The 18928-nt window shown below is 44.5% G+C and overlaps 1 protein-coding gene across 9 annotated transcripts in view; it reads right to left on the bottom strand.

The window, feature by feature from the left end:
* Positions 1 to 18928, bottom strand: part of chd6 (chromodomain helicase DNA binding protein 6) — a 162044-nt gene that overhangs the window by 28678 nt on the left and 114438 nt on the right. For all 9 annotated transcript variants that reach the window (XM_052031323.1, XM_052031325.1, XM_052031326.1 and 6 more), the window contains 11 exons: positions 18798 to 18908; positions 18100 to 18302; positions 15854 to 16053; positions 14720 to 14879; positions 14239 to 14328; positions 12900 to 13003; positions 6093 to 6222; positions 4656 to 4722; positions 3139 to 3199; positions 1036 to 1255; positions 3 to 208 (listed from right to left, as the gene is read on the bottom strand). In XM_052031323.1, coding sequence (XP_051887283.1) covers positions 3 to 208; positions 1036 to 1255; positions 3139 to 3199; positions 4656 to 4722; positions 6093 to 6222; positions 12900 to 13003; positions 14239 to 14328; positions 14720 to 14879; positions 15854 to 16053; positions 18100 to 18302; positions 18798 to 18908 — 1552 coding nt within the window. The remainder of the gene's footprint in view (positions 1 to 2; positions 209 to 1035; positions 1256 to 3138; positions 3200 to 4655; positions 4723 to 6092; positions 6223 to 12899; positions 13004 to 14238; positions 14329 to 14719; positions 14880 to 15853; positions 16054 to 18099; positions 18303 to 18797; positions 18909 to 18928) is intronic.

Raw genomic sequence — 18928 nt, 5'->3', positions numbered from 1 at the left:
ACCTTCTTTCCTCTGAGGCAGCCTGCAAACATTCCGGCACATAGCCACGAAGCTTCGGAAATACCTCTCCAGGCTCCCGTCCGTTTTTCTCTCTAACCTGGCAAAACTGCGGAACTGGTTCCAGTCAAACTGCTTCTTGTCTGGATCATAAACCACACCAAATGTTGAGACTACGCGGTAGAAATCTGTCTGTTCCCTCCTTGTCCACCTTAAAACAAAAAGGAGTTGGGGATTACCCTCTGAGAAAATGTAAACCAACAACTTTTTTCTCAAATATGCCCCGTTGTGAATAACCCAAATGATCTCTGTGAGCTGCCTTGGAAAGCAGCAACCCAGGTTCAGTCCTGACTGCTATGTGTGGAGTTTGCAGCATTTCCAGTGACTGACTGGGTTCTCGCCAGGTGCTCCGGTTTCCTCCCGCATCGCAAAGAGTGGTTTGACCTCCCTCTGACCAAAAATGTTTCATCTTGTCAAAGTTCACTGCCTGGATTTGTGCATGAATTCCAGCCCAGGGCAATCTGGAGGGGAAAGGCAATAATGGTTCTTCCACAAAAGACTTATTCCTGTAAACCGTCAGAATCTGTTGCTCAAAGAATCTGTGCAACGTGCAGATCCAGACAAAACTTTGGAATGTGACACATGCTCAATTTAATTCAATCAAATTATCCAAGCTGCTTTGTAAACCATATTCCAAGAACAAAAGTTCCATTGTACAGTATTTGATAAAACCATGCTACTTCTAAAAGCGAGCTGTTAAACCGTGACCATATAATTAATGTTCTTCCTCAAGTTTGGCCAAAATCTACATCAGCACAGTAATTGGGAGCTGAACCAGTCAAGACATCAAGCTTTGTAAGGCCTCCCTGGTTTCCAGACCTATGTACCCAACAAGCCACGAGCCAAGTTAGAGAGAGTGCTGTCAAGCTACTGGGTCACAGACACAACAAACCAAGCTCTAACCCCAGGTACACCCACCTTATTCCCCCAGATCAGGAGAACTGCAACAGAATGCCCCCACCGCCCCCAAACATTTACCTTTGCTGGATTTCCATGGTAACAATGTCCATTTCTGGTACCCTTCCCCAGATCTCATCCTGCGGATACCAGCGACGCCGGTTATTGCGAGCCAGCGATTCCATCCTCACCAGCTCCTTGCGATTGCAGCGTTGGTAGGCTGTTATGAGGCGGCGAAGACGAGCTGTGAGCACTGATGCAACTGGCCACTGTGGACGGTCAATGTCTGTACCATCCTGGCCTTGAATGGAACCAAAGGTTAAAGGTACAGGTTAGTTAATACTGAGCAGGATATCCAGGTAATCACATCCTATAATATCCTACAGTAACAAACGATCTGAGGCACAATAGTACATGAAAGAGGCCATTCAACTTTTCAAGCTGGTGCTTACGCTTTGAAAGGGAGGTCTGATTTTGTCCCATGCCCTTGTTTTGTCCACTTTACCCTCCAATTTTCTTTTGGTATTTCAGCATTGCTGACAAAGCAAGCATTTAAGGCCCATTTCTCACTGCCCTTGAAATGAGTGCATGCTAGACTATTTCATGGGGCATTTATGACTCAATCACTCTGGCCAGACCAGTAAGGATAGTAGACATCCTCCCCTGAAGGACCTCCATGGACCACATGAGGTTTTACAAGAACCCTGTGGTGATTAATACTATCAACTAGGTTTGTTTAATGCCAGATTATTAATTTAATATATATTTTACTGCTGCCATGGTGGCATTTGAATTTTGGTGTCTGTATCTGGGTTACTGGTCACAACTGCAGCATCCTGATAACTGTGAAGTGAAGGCATTTTTGGAAGTCAAATGTAGTAGCACATGTACAGTAAATGGTAGGTCCTAAGGAATGTCGATGAACAGAGGGACCTTGGAGTTCAAGTCCATAGTTCCCTGAAAGTGGCAACACAGGTATTGGTATTAGTTTATTATTGTCATTTGTACTGAGGTACAGTGAAAAACTTGTCTTGCATACCGATCGTACAGGTCAATTCATTACACACTGCAGTTACATTGAGTCAGTACAGAGTGCATTGATGTAGTACAGGTAAAAACAATAACAGTACAGAGTAAAGTGTCACAGCTACAGAAAATAGGGATAGGGTGGTGAAGAAGGCGTATGGCATACTTGCCTTCATAGGTCAGGGCACTGAATACAAGGGTTGAGAATTTACAACACTGGTTAGACCACACTTGGCAGTATTGTGTGTAGTTCTGGTTGACACCATATAGGAAGGATGTGACTGCACTTGAGAGTGCGGAGGAGATTCACCAGGATGTTGCCTGGATTGGAGGACTTTAGTTATGGGGAGAGAGTGGACAGGCTGGGCTTGTTTTCCCTGGAGTGAACAAGGCTGAGAGACGACCTGATAAAGGTATATAAAATTATAAGCGGAATAGATAGGGCAGATAGTCAGAATCTTTTTATCATGGTTGGGGTATCAAAAACAAGAAGGCAGGTTTATTGTGAGGGGAAGGAATTTTAAAGGGAATTTCAGGGGTAAGTTTTCTTTTTCAGAGAGTGGTTGAGAGGGCAGGCATGGTAGTGTAGTGGTTAGTGTAACACTATTACAGCGCCAGTGACCTCTGTTCAATTCCAGCCACTGTCTGTAAGGAGTTTGTACATTCTTCCTGTGTCTACGTGGGTTTCCTCCAGGTGCTCCGGTTTCCTCCCATATTCCAAAGAATGATTTTATTATTTCAGCTTGCATTCAAAGAGAGGTGACAGAGGCTGAAGGTTCCTGCAGAAGATGATAGGCTTGCCATGATAATCGTGGAAAAATCGCTTCCAGTTGGAGGGGAGATGAAAATTAGGGATTATAAATGCAAGATATTTACTAATATCACAAGGGGATGTAGATGTAAGGGATCTGATTAGATCTTTAATGCTGACGTTACCAGATTTTTGAGAATGTGGAGTTCATTGCCACAGATGGAGATGAAGAGCAGAGAAACATTTCGGGGAAGATAGGTATTTACATCAGGGGACCAGAATGGATTAGTTTAACAATGGAGTGAGGTGAAGTAAGGTGGGAAGAGCTTAAATGGTGCACAGACAATTTGGGCTGAATGGTCTATCTCTGTACTGGACACCTGATGTCACTAACAAAAGCGACTTACCTAGGATTGAATCCTCCCCTTTCTCCGTAATTCCAGATTCAATGCAGGAGTTTGCATCTTCCTGTAATGCAACACAAACATTAAGAGAATTGGGGAAGTTAGGGGGTCATGGTTCAAGAACTAGTTTTCTATCCTCCCCTCTTCCTACCCATGCCTATAACTGGCCATGTTCTGCCACTGTTGCTGCCAACATTATTAATAACAGATGGTGGCCTTGCCCTTCACAACATTTAAGCTTATGAAAGGAACTCACCTTCCTGCAAGGACAGGATCATTACACCATACAATGCCTCATTGTATAATTCTGCTGTTAGCCTGTGGTCAGTTCCTTTAATAACACATAATTAAATTACCGTTGATGGCAGTTCCTTGAACTAATTAGAGAGAGTGTATTTCTTTTCCTTGTATACATACAGTTGTCTTTAAATCCCTAGCCCTTCACCATGGTTATACAGAACAGCAAGTGGCCAGTTGTCTTTACCTCCAGTGGCGGGAATGGAGAACTGTGGGGGTAAGTCAGGTGAAGTCCTGCCACTCAGAGTAAAACAGCTGTGAAATAAATTACCCGGGATGCCCATTGCAGCGGGCAGTGCAAATGGGTTCAAGAGGGAATGAGGCAGACTTCCAGAGTTCATAACCTGTGTATAACTGGGTAAGTTGTGGAACATTGGGTTCCACTCTGGACATCACGCCTCCTGGAGGAGGTAATGGCCTGGGAGGGGCTAAAGTACAGGCTACATTATGAGAACAAGTTGCAAAGATTGTTTTTATTCCCTTGCCCAGAAGGCTGAGAGATTTAACTGAACTGTTGATGATTTAAGAGAATAGAAATAAATTCGGAAAATGAAAAACAAGAGGACATTATCATAAAATTCAAGCTATTTTGTTTTACACTGTAAGTATGAAAATCTGAATCTCTCTCCTGCAGAAAGATGTAGATGCAGGGGATCTGTTCAGTTTTTTTAAAACACTGGCATTATTATATTTTTGATACTGAAATTAACAAAACATTCCTGGCCTCTGATATTTACGGCGTTTTCTAGTTTTTATTAATGGAATTTCGATAGGAATAGGCATCATGAAATGTGCTCAGGTGGATAAGGCAAGTCCAAAACAGGTATGATCTAATGAGATGGAAAAACAAACTCACACTGCTGAAAGACATCCTGTTTCTAAGATCCGAACCACAATACCAATAACAGGCTACAGCTGGTTGGTATTCCTGCCAGGATTTAAGCAGGACTCCTGCTCTTGGTCATTACCTGCTGACACCCTGTTGAATGCCCTCATAAACGGGAACCAGCCAATAATCAGAAGCCAGACTGACTGAGGAAGCAGCTTCCACAGTGCAGTGGCAGGTAGAGGCTACAGATCTGTACCCATGGACACCACCTCTCCATTCAAGAACAATAGGGAAACTTTTGAAGGAAAATACACAAGTGAAGACATCCATAAGAGATGGCAGACACTAAGTTAAAAAAAACATGCAGCAAATAGCCTCAAGACATCTTACTCACATCTGGCTGGTCTTTGAACTGCCCATCAGACTTCAACTCCGAGTCATCACCTTTACAAAGGTCAACCCTAGGATTCAGGACACAGAGAATTACCCACTCACAGAGAACAGGGAGCAACCGTCACTCTGGACTGCCGAGTGTATCAAAATAAGTAAGCCGTCTTAAATCCTGAGCTCATGCAGACCACGATTCATTGGCCTCAAGAGTCTGCAGTTGATTTTTTTTGTTCATGCTTTCAATGGCTGTTTTTCCTGGCTGGGGAGAGAGCTGATGCAGTAGAAGGGCAGAAGCTGACAGTGCATGCAGCTGGGGCAGGACAGACAGAGACACTCCAAGGGCATTGTACCTGTCAGCTACTTCACATCCAATGACTAATTTTCAGCTAGCAACTATGATTGCAGGTGAGCAGCAACAGGACAAATGGGTTGTTAACCTGCTTATTTGAACTGGTGTTAGACAACGTATGAGTGTTGGGCAGGAGACTGGGTAACAACCCAGCCCTTGTGTGCACAGGGCTTGGGGATCTTCTACACCCTCCTAATTGATCTGAACAAAACAAAAGGGTGTCAGTTTAACGGCTCAGCTGAAAAATGGCATCTTTGGCCACAGGAGCTCTCTGCTCACTAGGACATCAGCCCAGACAGTGTGCTCAGTAATACTGCAGATATAAACAAGGATGGTTGATAGGGCAGCACTGCATATGTGGCCTGCCTTTGAAAAGTATGGATGAGCAGACAGAGCTGGGTGTTCTTGTAGACACATCCAGGTTGGCAGAGTTGATTTAAGGAGCTTAGGTATTTGGGTTTATAACTAAAGGAACTGAATAGGAAATAGAGACCAGGGTGGAACTTCAGTGATTACTAGCAAAGCCTCAGCTGGAACATGTGGAGAAGTTTGGATCACGTTTCTGGCAGGATGTCAGGGCTTCAGAGGAGGTATCCCAGGCTGTGGGCATGGACAAGGGACCTCAGTTATGAGGAGAGATTGAAAGGTTACCACTGCTCTCCCTGGAACACAGAGGTTAAGGGGTGACCTGATGGGATGTTTCAAAATGATGAGAGGTTTTGATCCCAGAGGAAGAAGGAAGCTCTTCCCACTGGTGAACTGCTAGGGTCAGAGACATAAAATCATGGGCAAAATGCTGAAGTGGTCAGCAGTAACTCTCACAGAGCTGTTAGGATTTGAAATTCTCTCTCTGAAAATGTGCAAACTGATACCAAAAGTAACTTTAAATGGCACTGCACCAGGATGGAGAGCTGAGAGGAATGGGACAATGAGCTGAATGGCCTGCTCCTGTACCATGTCCTTCTATAACAAGTTCCTGAGTGGAGTTAGAACCCAGCACCACTGAAGGCTCCTCACAGAAGCTGCTGCTCAGGATCCATGCCCAAGTGAATGCTGAGTTTCTTCAACCCCCAACACATGACAATGTTTTACCCTTCGCTCATGTCTGCTGGCAGGTCGACACCTCCTTGCTCAGCTGCCAGCGAGGTCTCGTCAGGCATGCCCACCCTCTCAAGGAAACAGAGTGCTGGGTCAGCTCTCATTGCATTATATCGCTCATAACCTGAAAAGAGAAAGAGTCAGATCTCAGTGGGTGAGTAGAGCACGAGAGTCCAGCTCAACAGCTGGAGAAAGGCCCATTAACAGCAAATGGATGCATCAGGAATCACAGCCACGACAACATTATCACTGATAATTTTCCTTAAAAACATCATTCCTTGGAGTGTAGGTGTGTTCACCATTCTACAACAACTGATTTTCTTCTGATAAGAGTTGGGGCAGGAAGATGGAGGTACAGGAACAGACCACCAGCTTACTAAATGCAGAAGCAGACACAAGGGGTATGTGCTGAATTTCTGCTTCTAATGTTCGAATAAATCACGATGGAATACTTCATTGTATTGGCCATAACCTCTGCAGAATCGGCAGGCAGGTGTCAACGTGTGACTAGAGGCGGTGTCACAATGAAGCCAGGCAATGTGCTCAGGCAACGTACACACAAGTAAAACAATGGTATAATATTACAGGTGCTGGAAATCTGGCAATGGGTTAGCATTTCACTTCTCCTCCCCACAGACGCTGCCAGACCTATTGAGTATTTCTGATTCACACATAGGTACAGCCAGGATTCACTGAGCAGCAGTGTGAAGAAAGAACTCAAACTGGACCATCCGTCTCCCATCTCACCCCCAGTCTCTCTCACTAACTAATGAGAGCTAACCACAGAACCAGCACTGGCATAGACAGAACCAAAACAAAAATGGATCCCTTGGTTTCATGGTCCCCAATCCGGCAGTACATTTACCCAGTGAGGTGGAAGGAGATCCACTGTGACATCTCCAGCTAAGTTGAGCTAAACAAACACATGCATCCAGAGATGCAATTTACTGGGAACTGATTGAAGAATGACAGCCTAAGGTTCACCGATAATATAGTTCTACAGCCATCAGATAACTTCACAAAACAAATGTAGAGTTATAGGAGCTGTACTCCGCGAAAGCAGGACCTTCAGCCCAATTCGTCCATGCCGACTGTGATGATATCTGTTATAATCCCATTTGCCTGCACTAGGTCTGTATTTGTCTGTGTCTTTTCTATCCAAGTACTTCTACAAATGCCTTTTAAACATTGTAAATGTATCTGCCTCTACCGCTTCCTCTGGCAGCTTGTTCCAGATAACCACGTACCCCTAAGATCTCTTAAATTTCTCCTCTCTCACCTTAAACCAGTGCCTCATAGTTTTAGATTTCCCTACCCTGGGAAAAAGACATTCTACCCTTTCTATGTCCCTCATAATCTTATTTGGTTACCCCTCAGCCTCTGATGCTCCAAACAATCGCTCCTTGTAACTGAAGCCCTCCATTCCATGAAACATCCTGGTGAATCTCTTCTGCACCCCTTCTAATGCTACCACACCCTTCCTGTAGAGTAGTAACTAGAACTGTACACAATACTCCAAGTGCAGCCTGACCAATGTTTTGTACAACTGCAATATGATTCTTATACTCAATGCCTTGGCCTATGAAGGCAAGCATTGCCAAATGCCTTCTTCACTACCCTATCCACATGTGGTACCACTTTCAGGGAGCTTTGAAATTGCACTCCAAGGTCTCTTGGTACATCAATGCTTCTAAGGTCCCTGCCATTTATTGTACATGTCCAGCCACCATTTGACATCCCAAATGCACTACTTCACACTTGTCTGGAGTAAATTCCACCTGCCATCGCTCTGCCCAACTTTCTAGCTGATCCATGTCCTGCTGTACCCTTAGACATCTATGACTCCACCAATTTTCATGTCCTCATCAAACTCGCTCAGCAGACCACCATCCAAGTCACAAACAACAAAGGTCCCAGCAGAGATCTCTGTGGTATGCTCATAAGAACAAATGCTCCCACCAGTCGGTTTTTAAACCAAACCGTAGGTGAATCCACCGCCACCGCCACTACTATCACCACCACACCAGGAATCTCCATGTCAGCACTCATGCTCCTCCAGGGGCCCCTAAAAATACCGACACACTCCTGGGAATCTCTGGTAATTACTGACAAACACCAGATCTCCTTGTGAATACTGAGACATTCCCAGGAATCACTAAATTCTGAGGAACTCTCAGGGAGATCCCTGGAAATACTGTAAAATTCCCCAAGGACCCCCTATAAATACTGAGACACTTCACAAGGACTGCATCTTCACACTGAGAGAATCCTACAGGCCCCCTGTAAATACGGAGACATTCCTGGTGAGGAAGAAAAGGGTTAAGAAACTGTGACTGACTGTAACTGTACATACAGCTGATGGAAAAATAACTTGCAAGCAAGAGCAGGCAAGCTACTGACTCAAGCTAGGTGATAATTTCCGTGTCCAGGGCCTTGGTGGCAGGTAAGGGTGGTGGGTGTAATAAACAGACTGGAGGAAGCTTGTTTTAAACAATGAGGCTGATACCTGTCTTTGAATCTCTTGATTATAACTCAATTATGTTGGACAATAGGTGCGATGTCTGTCTTTGGTTCTCTGAGGCCTGACCGAAACTCGTGGAGCCAAATTCATTAAGTGTGCATGATAATATCTGTATAAATCACCGTCTGCTGCTTTGGACTGCGGAGAGCTCCGATAAAGACTCTACATGAGAGTTTGAGGAGAATTCTCCTGCAGTATACTGCTAATAAACGCGCTTTATCGAATCAACCTTGTGGCACTGTGTTACTTTGCAGCGGGCAGAAGTGGGAACTCAAAATCGGGACAACATTGGGAATCCTCTATAAATACCAAAACACTCCCAGGTACCCTCTATGAATATTGATACCCTCCTAGGAATCAATGTAAATACTGACAAGCTCCCAGTGATCCTTCATTTTTTAAACAGTGAAGCCTAATCCTCTCCACATCCACCCTGTCAAGACCTCTCAGGATCTCATGTTTCAGCTGTCACCTCTCATTCTTCCACTCCAGTGCGATACAAGCCTAGCCCGTCCAACCTCCCTTCATAAGACAACCCCTAATCTAAGTGCAAATCTAGAAAACCTCTAAACTGCTTCCAATGCATAAACATCCTTTAATATGACCAATGAAACTGAAGCATGGCCTCCCTACTTTGGCATTCATTTCCCCGAGCAACAACCATTAACATTTTGTTAGCTTTCCTAATTAATTACAGTACCCACCTACTAGTCATTTGCAAATCAACCTCTTGCTATTACTCCACCCACCCGGGTCATTCTCTCTTCTCGCCTCTTCTGTCAGGTAGAAGATACAGGAGCCTGAGGGCACATGCCACCAGACTTAAGGACAGCTTCTACCCCACTGTGATAAGACTATTGAACGGTTCCCTTATACGATGAGATGGACTCTGACCTCACGATCTACCTTGTTGTGACCTTGCACCTTATTGCACTGCACTTTCTCTGTAGCTGTGACACTTTACTCTGTACTGTTATTGTTTTTACCTGTACTGCATCAATGCACTCTGTGCTAACCCAATCTAACTGCACTGTGTAATGAATTGATCTGTATGATCGGTATGCAAGACAAGTTTTTCACTGTACCTCGGTACAAGAGACAATAATAAACCAATACCAATATCATATATTTTTTCAGCCAAAATGGCCAATTTCACATTTTCCCACATTACACTCCATTTGCCAGATCCTTGTCCATTCACTTACCTCTCTATATTCCGATAAAACCTGCCTATTTCACGACTTACCTTTCTTTGTGTCATCAGCAAATTCAGCCTCCAACTAAGTCATTGATATAAACTTGTAAAAAGTTTAGGCTTCAGCATCAAACCCCACTCGTTATACCTTGTCAACCAGAAAAGTATTTATTTATATCTATGCTCTGTTTCCTGTTAGTCAGCCAACCTTCTAGCCACACCAATGTCACCTCCTATACTATAAGCTTTTCCACAACAAACTTCCATATGGAACCTTATCAAATGCCTCTTGGAATCTAAGTACAGTACCTCCGCCAGGTCCACTTCATGCACACCACTTGGTACTTGTCAAAGAACTGTGATAAATTTTCATCATCTCGAAAGACATTGATGTTCCTTTCCCAAAACCATGTTGATTTTGATTATCTTGAATTTTCTTTAGTGCCCGGCTATAATAGTTTTAATAATATCCTCTAACATTTTACCTTTGATAGATGTTTAGCTAACTGGCCTGCAGTTTCCTGCTTTCTGTCTCCCTCTCATTTTGAATAAAGTAATTACATTTGTTATATCCTAATATAATGGAATCTTCTGTGAATCTAGCAAGTTTGGAAAACTAAAACCAAAACCAGCCACTTCCTTTAAGACCCTAAGATAATGTCCATCAGGACCCTGAGACCTGTGTCTACAACTCCAACAATCTGCACTAGAAATTTAAATTTTCCTTTAACTGAAGTGTAAAAAAACTATGAGGTCCCTAGAGGGAAGGACCTCTTCCTTAGTAATTGGTGGAAGGATTGAGAAAAGGGATTTTTCATCAAGGTGTAGGAGTTTGGGACTAAGGTAGTGAAAGTAGTCAACCTCATCATATTTAAAACAGTACTTAGCTAGGTACACAAGGAGCAGTTATCTGCAGGGCTATGGATCCAGTGCTGAAAGGCAGCTTCAGGCAGGACAGCACTTCTTAATCAGCACAGACATAAGGGGCCAAATGATTCCCTGTGTCGTGGACTTTCTATGTTTTTTTTCCAGAGAATTCATGAATACTGACCCTCATTGATACACTTTGGGGAACACTGTTAATTAACAGCACATCTTGGAGGTCCCCTGCTCCACACCTCCCCCCACTTTCCAAATATTGAAACACTCCCAGAAACCCTTGCTAAATAATGACACACTGTTGGAGAACCCGCTTAAATACTGACATCATTCCGGGGAACCCTACAAATACTGACACAGCTCTGGCACACCCAGAGGCATCTCCTGTTAACAGTGACACACCCCTTGGAACCTCCACAAAATACTGGCAGAAATTAATTAATGGGAAATTGCAATACAAATTGATGGAGCTGACATGAGACGTTTAAGGGGAACAGAATGACAGGACAGGTGGAAACCAGAGTTCCCTTCAATGTTCATTTCCAAATGAAAACTGACTAATGCAGAAAACTGTCTGGGGTTTTATAAAAAGTAAAGCACTGTTTACCAAAAGTACTTAAAGTTACAAATTAACAGCAGGATAGCTCAGCAGAGATTGAGGCACTTCTAATCTTCCCACGATGATCTGTTATCTCGCACCTGAGCAGATGCACTTACAGCCCAGAATTTTCAATATTAGAATACTGGTGTTCAGCATAATACATCTCCCCACCTCACCAGATTCAGACCATGAAATACCTTGAAGTATTTTTTAGAACATAGAACAGTACAGCACAGAACAGGCCCTTCGGCCCACAATGCTGTGCCAAACTAATATTAGTTATCATGTGCCCAACTAGACTAATCCCTTCTGCCTAAATATCTATATCCTTACATTTCCCGCACATCCATGTGCCTATCTAAGAACCTCTTCAATGCCCCTATCATATTTGCCTCCACCACCACCCCAGGCAGTGCATTCCAGGCACCCACCATTCTGTGTAAAAAAAAAATTGCCCCGCACATCTCCCTTGATCGTTCCCTCTCACCTTAAACGCATGTCCTCTGGTATTAGACATTCCAACCCTAGGAAAAAGATACCAGCTGTCTACTCTATCCATGCCTCTCATAATCTTATAAACCTCTACCAGATCTCCCCTCAGCCTCTGCCGCTCCAGAGAGAACAACCCAAGTTTGTCCAACCTATCCTCATAGCACATGCCCTGTAATCCAGGCAGCATCCTGGTAAACCTCTTCTGCACCCTCTCCAAAGCCTCCACACCCTTCCTATAATGGGGCGACCAGAATTGAATGCAATACTCCAGATGCGGCCTAACCAGAGTTTTATAAAGCTGCAATATAACTTCCTGACTCTTGGACTGAATGCCTTGACTAACAAAGGCAAGCATGCCATACGCCCTCTTTACCACCCTATCAACCTGTGTAGCCACCTTCACGGAGCTATGAACTTGGACCCCAAGATCCCTCTGCTCATCAACATTGTTAAGGGTCTTGCCATTAACAGTGTACTTACTGTCTCTTTACATTTGACCTCCCAAGGTGCAACACTTCACATTTGGCTGGGTTGAACTCCATCTGCCATTTCTCTGCCCATATCTGCAACTGATCTACATCCCGCTGTATCCTTTGCCAGTCTTCCACAACACCACCAATCTTCGTATCGTCTGCAAACTTACTAACCCACCCCTGTACATTTTCATCCAGGTCATTTATGTACATCACAAACAGCAGAGGTCTTAATCTTAATCTTCCGGATGAGCCTCCCATGAAGAACCTTGTCAAAAGCCTTACTAAATTCCATGTAGACAACTTCCACAGCTCTACCTTCATTAATCACCCTCATTACCTCCTCAAAAATCTCAATCAAATTAGAAAGACACAACTTGCCCTGCACAAAGCCATGCTGACTGACCCTAATTAGGCCATGGTTTTCCAAATGCTCATAAATCCTATCCCAAAGAATCCTCTCCAGCATCTTCCCTACCACTGACGCGAGACTCACCTATCTATAGTTTCCACGATTATCCCTGTTTACCTTCTTGAATGATGGGGCAACATTAGCTACTTGCCAGTCCTTCGGGACCTCGCCTGTGGCTGCACCTGTTACATAGCCAGAAGTTCTACAGAACCATGAACACAAGCTTACCATGTTTATAGACGCCAATGAGCAGGGACTTGTCGGAATCTCCATCCCACCAGTCGACTGGTATATCATTGTAGTCAACCTCGGGAATCCAGACTTCCAGCTTACTGTACCCCAAAGTATGATGGAGCGAGAGAGACAGACACAAGGCAGAAAGGGTAAGACCGTGAGAGATACAGGCAGGCAGAGACACGGCAAAAAAGAGGGACAAAACGACAAAGAGAGAACAATGGACAAAACAAATCAATTCTATTAATAAAAATAACTTGAGACTACAGATTTTTCATTCATCAGCCCTCAACATAGCACAGAACAACAGCATTACTTTGCTCTATTACTCACTCTAGAAACCTTCAACTGATCAATGTACTCCACAGGCTTTTAGAGGAAAGTTACAAATTTCCACTCCCTTTGGTGTGGCGAGATTTCTGACATCATCCCAAATGGACTGGGTCTAAAGATAAAGTTATGACTTACTGATTCTGGACTTACCAGTAAAATAGATCCTCTTTGTGTCTGATTATTTAAAACACTTCAATTAGATCACCCCTAAACCATCAAAACATAAGTGCTCAAAAGAGTTAAAAAGGGAGAGGTTAAGCACTTCTGGGAGATTTTGATATAGCCCTCAGAATAGCATTTACACCCACAGGCATAAAACTAACTCCGAAATTAATGTTAAATGTCCTTGGCATTTTTAATATAGTTTCTTTTATCTTCCTCCTTTAGTCATCTCCTCCAAATTCCTTGATTGGTGTTGCCATATTCTAGGGTCACCCTTCAGCTAGGCTTTAGTGAGCTATTCAACAGCAGCAGGCATGATTTAGTACACTCAGTTATTGAATAAACCGTTCACAGCTCTTTAAGCCTGTGCCAGCTCTTTGAACGAGTTCTCTAATTAATCCCACTTCCTGCTGTGTCCCTAAACCTCCAGACTATTTTTCCCTTCAAATATTTATCCAATCGCTTTTTTGAAAGCTGCTATGAATCTGCTTCCACTGTCCTTTCAGATCATGGCAATGTTCTGTGTAAAATTTGTTGAATCTCCCTCTCTGGTTCTTTTGCCAATCACCATTAAGTCTGGTAACAACCTGTGTGCCAAGTAGTGACATGGAAACATGAGTGGTGAAGAAAATGGATGGGACAATGCAGCCCAGCCTGATCTCAGTGTGATCCAATATTACATCCCATTTTCCAGAGGAGGATGAATCCCTGCCAAACTTAAACACAATGTTTAAGTCCCAGCAGCCTCCGAACTGGCCACCTGACTCTCGAATGCTCAGTACCAAACCAGGCTGTCCCTTTACGCTCCACACTGTAGTAGCTTTGCTCTTTGACGTACCTTGCATCAATACCGTCCAAAGCTTTGTCAGCAGCTTCCCCCAGCACCTCCTGCTTGAGATAATACAACATTCGGACTCTCAGCAAGACCCTGTGGACAACCACATACATCTCAGGAACAGGCAGAAGTATCATCTCTTCACCTACACGTTGCTTCTGTGCTGAAGTGTGCTTTACCAGGCTGACAGGATGTCACAGTGCAGCACTGAGGTCCATCCCTCAACAGCACAGGAGATTCTGATGTGGTCAAGTCTCAATTGCATCAAATTATTAGAAAGGCTGTGTAGTTTACGAAGGGATCTCACTCCCTTACATGCCATTGGGGATACCAAATTGCCAGCTCTCGTACATCCCAACCTCGGCTCCACTCCTCCCAAACCACTCCCTCCCATCCCAGGTCTATCCCACGTGCAGCCAACCACCACCGATCCACCCCACCCCAGGTCAGTTCTGCGTGTAGACTGGCCCTCCCGTGCACTCACTTGTTGCAGTGCTGTTTGAGATGTTTCTTGTAACCATCATCATGGAAGAGCACCTCTGGGTTACAGCTGGCCACCCAGTCAGCATTCTTCAGCTCTGGCTGTGACAGTGGCGTTTTCAGCTTTTTGCCTTTCCTCCCCCTGGGCACAGGTGCTGAGAGCCCTGGAGGAAGTGGTTCGAAACTTGGTTCATTACAAGTTCCAGTACACATTATGAACTGAATCACGTTTCCAACAGTAATACCACTACCCTCATTACGCCAAACCAAACGCAAACCAGATCTCCCCACCTCATTCCCAGCTATCAGTTTCCCTTCATTTCCAGCCACTTTTATCTTTTTCTCAATATTTTTTCATAAAAGGTGGAAGCAGCTTTAGGAGAAAAGAGAAGAATTTGCCCTGTTATGACAACGAAGCAGGAGCAGAAGAGACCAGGAGAGCCAGCACAGGCTTCAGAGCTCAACGCCCTCCTTCTGTACAGTAATATTGTGTGGATCTCGTCTCCACAATAAACTTTGAGGGACATACCTTCACTTAAAGACCATCGGTACTCTACTTTGGAAGAGTCTTTGGTATGAAATGCTGCCTGTCTTTTCTCCCTCACTGGCAAACACTGCTTATCCTGGAGTGTTTCAAAGAGCCCACTCCCACCCCACCCCACCGCTCCTCCAATCCCCGGCACCACCCACTCCCCGCTCCCACAATCCCTAGCCCTACCCACTGCTCCTACAATGCCCCACCCATGGCTCTCAATCCCTTTGATGTACAGTCAGCTCCCCTGATCTGTAGCCCACCCACTCTCAGAACTTCAGGTAACTGTTCAAACATTTTCTTAAAATGGTGGCCATTCAAACCACCTGCTTTATATTAAAATTAACAGCTTTCATTCTCTTGCATTTACCCAAAGGCCTAACATTTCGTGTCCTCTTAGTTACTACAACTCATTCAACATAACTTGTGGTAAAGTTTTTTATATTTGAAGCACCCTTTATGCCAGCAAAGAAATCCCTCTTCAGTTCCCCTAACATGCTCAGAGCTACAGTAACTCTGAGTTGGAGCTTATGGTGTACAAGACATTCACTGTTGCATCGTCACCTTATAAACTCAGCAGTAAAGCTGCCTCAAAGGATCTCCTACCTGAGTGATTGTGCAGCGCTTGATTTTGTCCATCCTTTGTAGGAGTAATAAGGTCCCAGATGAAACTTTTAATCTTCTCATCTCCTTTATAATGCTTCAGGCAATAGACCAGGAGGGTGCGGCAAATGGTCTCCATGTCCTTCTCTGTCAGGTGCCATTTGAACCGTCCATGCGAAAGGATGTCCTTCCACCGGCCCCACCTGCAACACAGGAGGTGACAGCCCACCAGCATTTTAGACAACAGTAGCCCAGAATTCTCCACCAACACCAACACAACCCTTACACGGTTAAAGTGAGACTGCTGCCAAGTTGCAATAAAGTTTGAGCAAAACAAACTGCTGGAAGAACTCAGCAAGTCAAGCAGTATCTGTGGAGGCAAAGGGATGGATGGTCGACAGTTTGGGTTGACACCCTGCATCAGGACTGAGAGTGTAGAGGGAGGATAGCTGGTATAAAGACGTGAGAGGGAGGGGTGAGGCAGGGACTAGCAGGATGAAGGTGCGATGATGGCAGATGGAGCAGGGTGGGGGAGGGGATAAGAGTAAATAATTATTTGGAGTTCAACCCAGGAAAGTGTGAAGTGACACACCTCGCGACATCGAATTTGAAGGCAGAATACAAGGTTAATGGCAGGACTCTTAGCCGTGTGGAGGAACAGAGGGATCTTGGGGTCCACATCCATAGATCCCTCAAGGTTGCTGCGCAGGTCGATAGGGTTGTTAAGAAGGCGTATGATTTGTTGGCTTTCATTAGTTGGGGTATTGAGGTCAAGAGCCATGAGGTGATTTTCCTGCTCTATAGAACTCCGGTTAGACCACACATGCAGTATTGTGTTCAGTTCTGGTCGCCTCATTACAGGAAGGATGTGGAAGCTTTGGACAGGTTGCAGAGGAGATTTACCAGGATGCTGCCTGGATTGGAGATCATGTCTTATGAAGATAGGTTGAGTGAGCTAGGGCTTTTCTTTTTGGAGAGGAGGAGGATGAGAGGTGACTTGATAGAGGTGTACAAGATGATAAGAGGCATAGATCAAGTGAACAGTCAGAGACCTTTTTCCCAGGGCGACAATGGCTAACACGAGGGGGCATAATTTTAAGGTGATTGGAGGAAGGTGTTGGGGAGGGGTGTCAGTTCTTTACACAGAGAGTGGTGGGTGCGTGGAACGCACTGCCTGCAGAGGTTGTGGGGGCAGATACATTGGGGACATTTAAGAGATACACACATTAATGATAGAGAAATGGAGGGTAATGTGGAAGGGTTAGATAGATAATAGAGCAGGATAAAATGTCGGCACAACATCGTGGTGTAATGTTCTATGTTTCTATGTTCTATTTCCACTCATCACCTAAGTGAGCCTCTATCTTAACACTTCCTTCTCCCATCTACCCATCCCCCCCCACCTCATCTGTTTCCACCTATCACCTACCAGCCGCACCCCTCCATCTCACTCTCAGTCCTGATACAGGGTCTCAACCCAAAACTTTGGCCATTTCTTTGCCTCCACAGATGCTGATGGACCTGCTGAGTTCTCCCAGCAACTTGTGTGTTGCTCCAGGTTCTGGCATCTGCAGTCTCGTGTCTCCATGCTTTCACGGTTGGCAGCTTGAACCCAGCAGCAGGCCCTCCTTGGAAGGGGGTTAAAGTTGCATGAGAAAGCCAGGGGTAGGCAGCTCATATCAAGCTCCCCTCAGAATGTTTCTCTCATCAATTTGTCACAATGAAGAATATTTGTAAATGGATCTAAAACCCTTTCTGCAGTGTAGCATGAGAGTGGTGTTAATACATATAGGTGTGGCTCAAACCTTGCAGCTAGTTAAAAATTGGTAAATAGTTGAGCCAGTACAGATGCAGTCTTGATCTGTGATGTCCACTGTAAGGAACCTTGGTCACATTTGCTTTGCTTACTGGAAGCACCAGGCATCAAAGCCTGTTTCACAGGGTAGATTTCTGCTCCCCCTCCCTGAACAAACTCTCTCCCTCCCTCAGGTTGTCCAGTCAACATTAAAGATCTTAAGACATTATCACAAAGATAAATGAGGTTTGCCCCTGTGCACTAGGTCAATCACTACTGCTTCTGGGAACTCACCACATGCAAATTGGCAACCTGATTTCTAATACTACAACAGTGATTGATTGGTTATGGAGTACGTAGGATGGTCCCAGGTCCTGTAAGGCAGTAATGAAACACAAGGGTCCAACTCAGTTCAGTTTATATTCAATAAATCCAGTCCAAATCACACACTTACCCAAATATCAACAGGTTCTTTTCCACCCGAAAGCATTCTGCCCGGAGATAGCGACGGGTCTTGTCGTGGAGACGACGAGACCTTGAAGGTTTGTCCTCACTGTCACTGTCAAGCTCAGAGAACTCCATCAATTCATCATCCTCAAACGAATTGTAGTGTTTGGTCTGTTTCCTGACACGTGGTGTGTCGATGACCAAGCTGTCCTGTGTGCAAGACATTCACAGAGAAGAGTATCAGTATCTCCCAGGCACTGACTCCGTCCATCTCCACTGACTCTTCATTAAGGTTCAACAAAGCAATATGCAACAAGTAAGTGCTGCTAGAGCTAATTTTTTAAACTTTACACTTCATAAACTCCAATTTATGCAAACATAACCACACACCTATCACTCTGGTCTTTGCCAGAAGTACTCAAACAGGACGGTACAACTGCACTGATGTGCAGTCCACATTACTTGGTACATAGCACAAGGAGAGACAATGATTAAGATCATGGTTGAACAGTTCTAACTGGAAGGGCAGCTCCATTACAGACCCCCAGGTGAGTCATTAGGCTGGGGATCAAGTAGGAACAGATGGAACTTGGCCACAGCCAGTTACCACACCCACTGCCAGAAGTTTGTGTCTGTCATCAATACCTTCTGAAATTATGACACGTATGAACACCTGATCAAGGGAAGTATCTCACGTACACTTACTTTTCCATTCTTCGACTCTATATCCAGCTCTGCAATTTTGGCCCATTTCTGCCAGAAGTTGGGGTCGTCTAAGGAGATGTCCGTTCTATTGCCTGAAGCTACAAAACTGGCCTGAAGCAGAAACAAATCAC

The sequence above is a fragment of the Pristis pectinata genome, chromosome 16 (genome assembly GCF_009764475.1).
Source record: "Pristis pectinata isolate sPriPec2 chromosome 16, sPriPec2.1.pri, whole genome shotgun sequence".
In the NCBI taxonomy this organism is placed as follows: Eukaryota; Metazoa; Chordata; class Chondrichthyes; order Rhinopristiformes; family Pristidae; genus Pristis; species Pristis pectinata.
The sequence above is the reverse complement of the archived record's forward strand: the minus strand, read 5'-3'. Positions and strand labels throughout refer to the sequence as shown.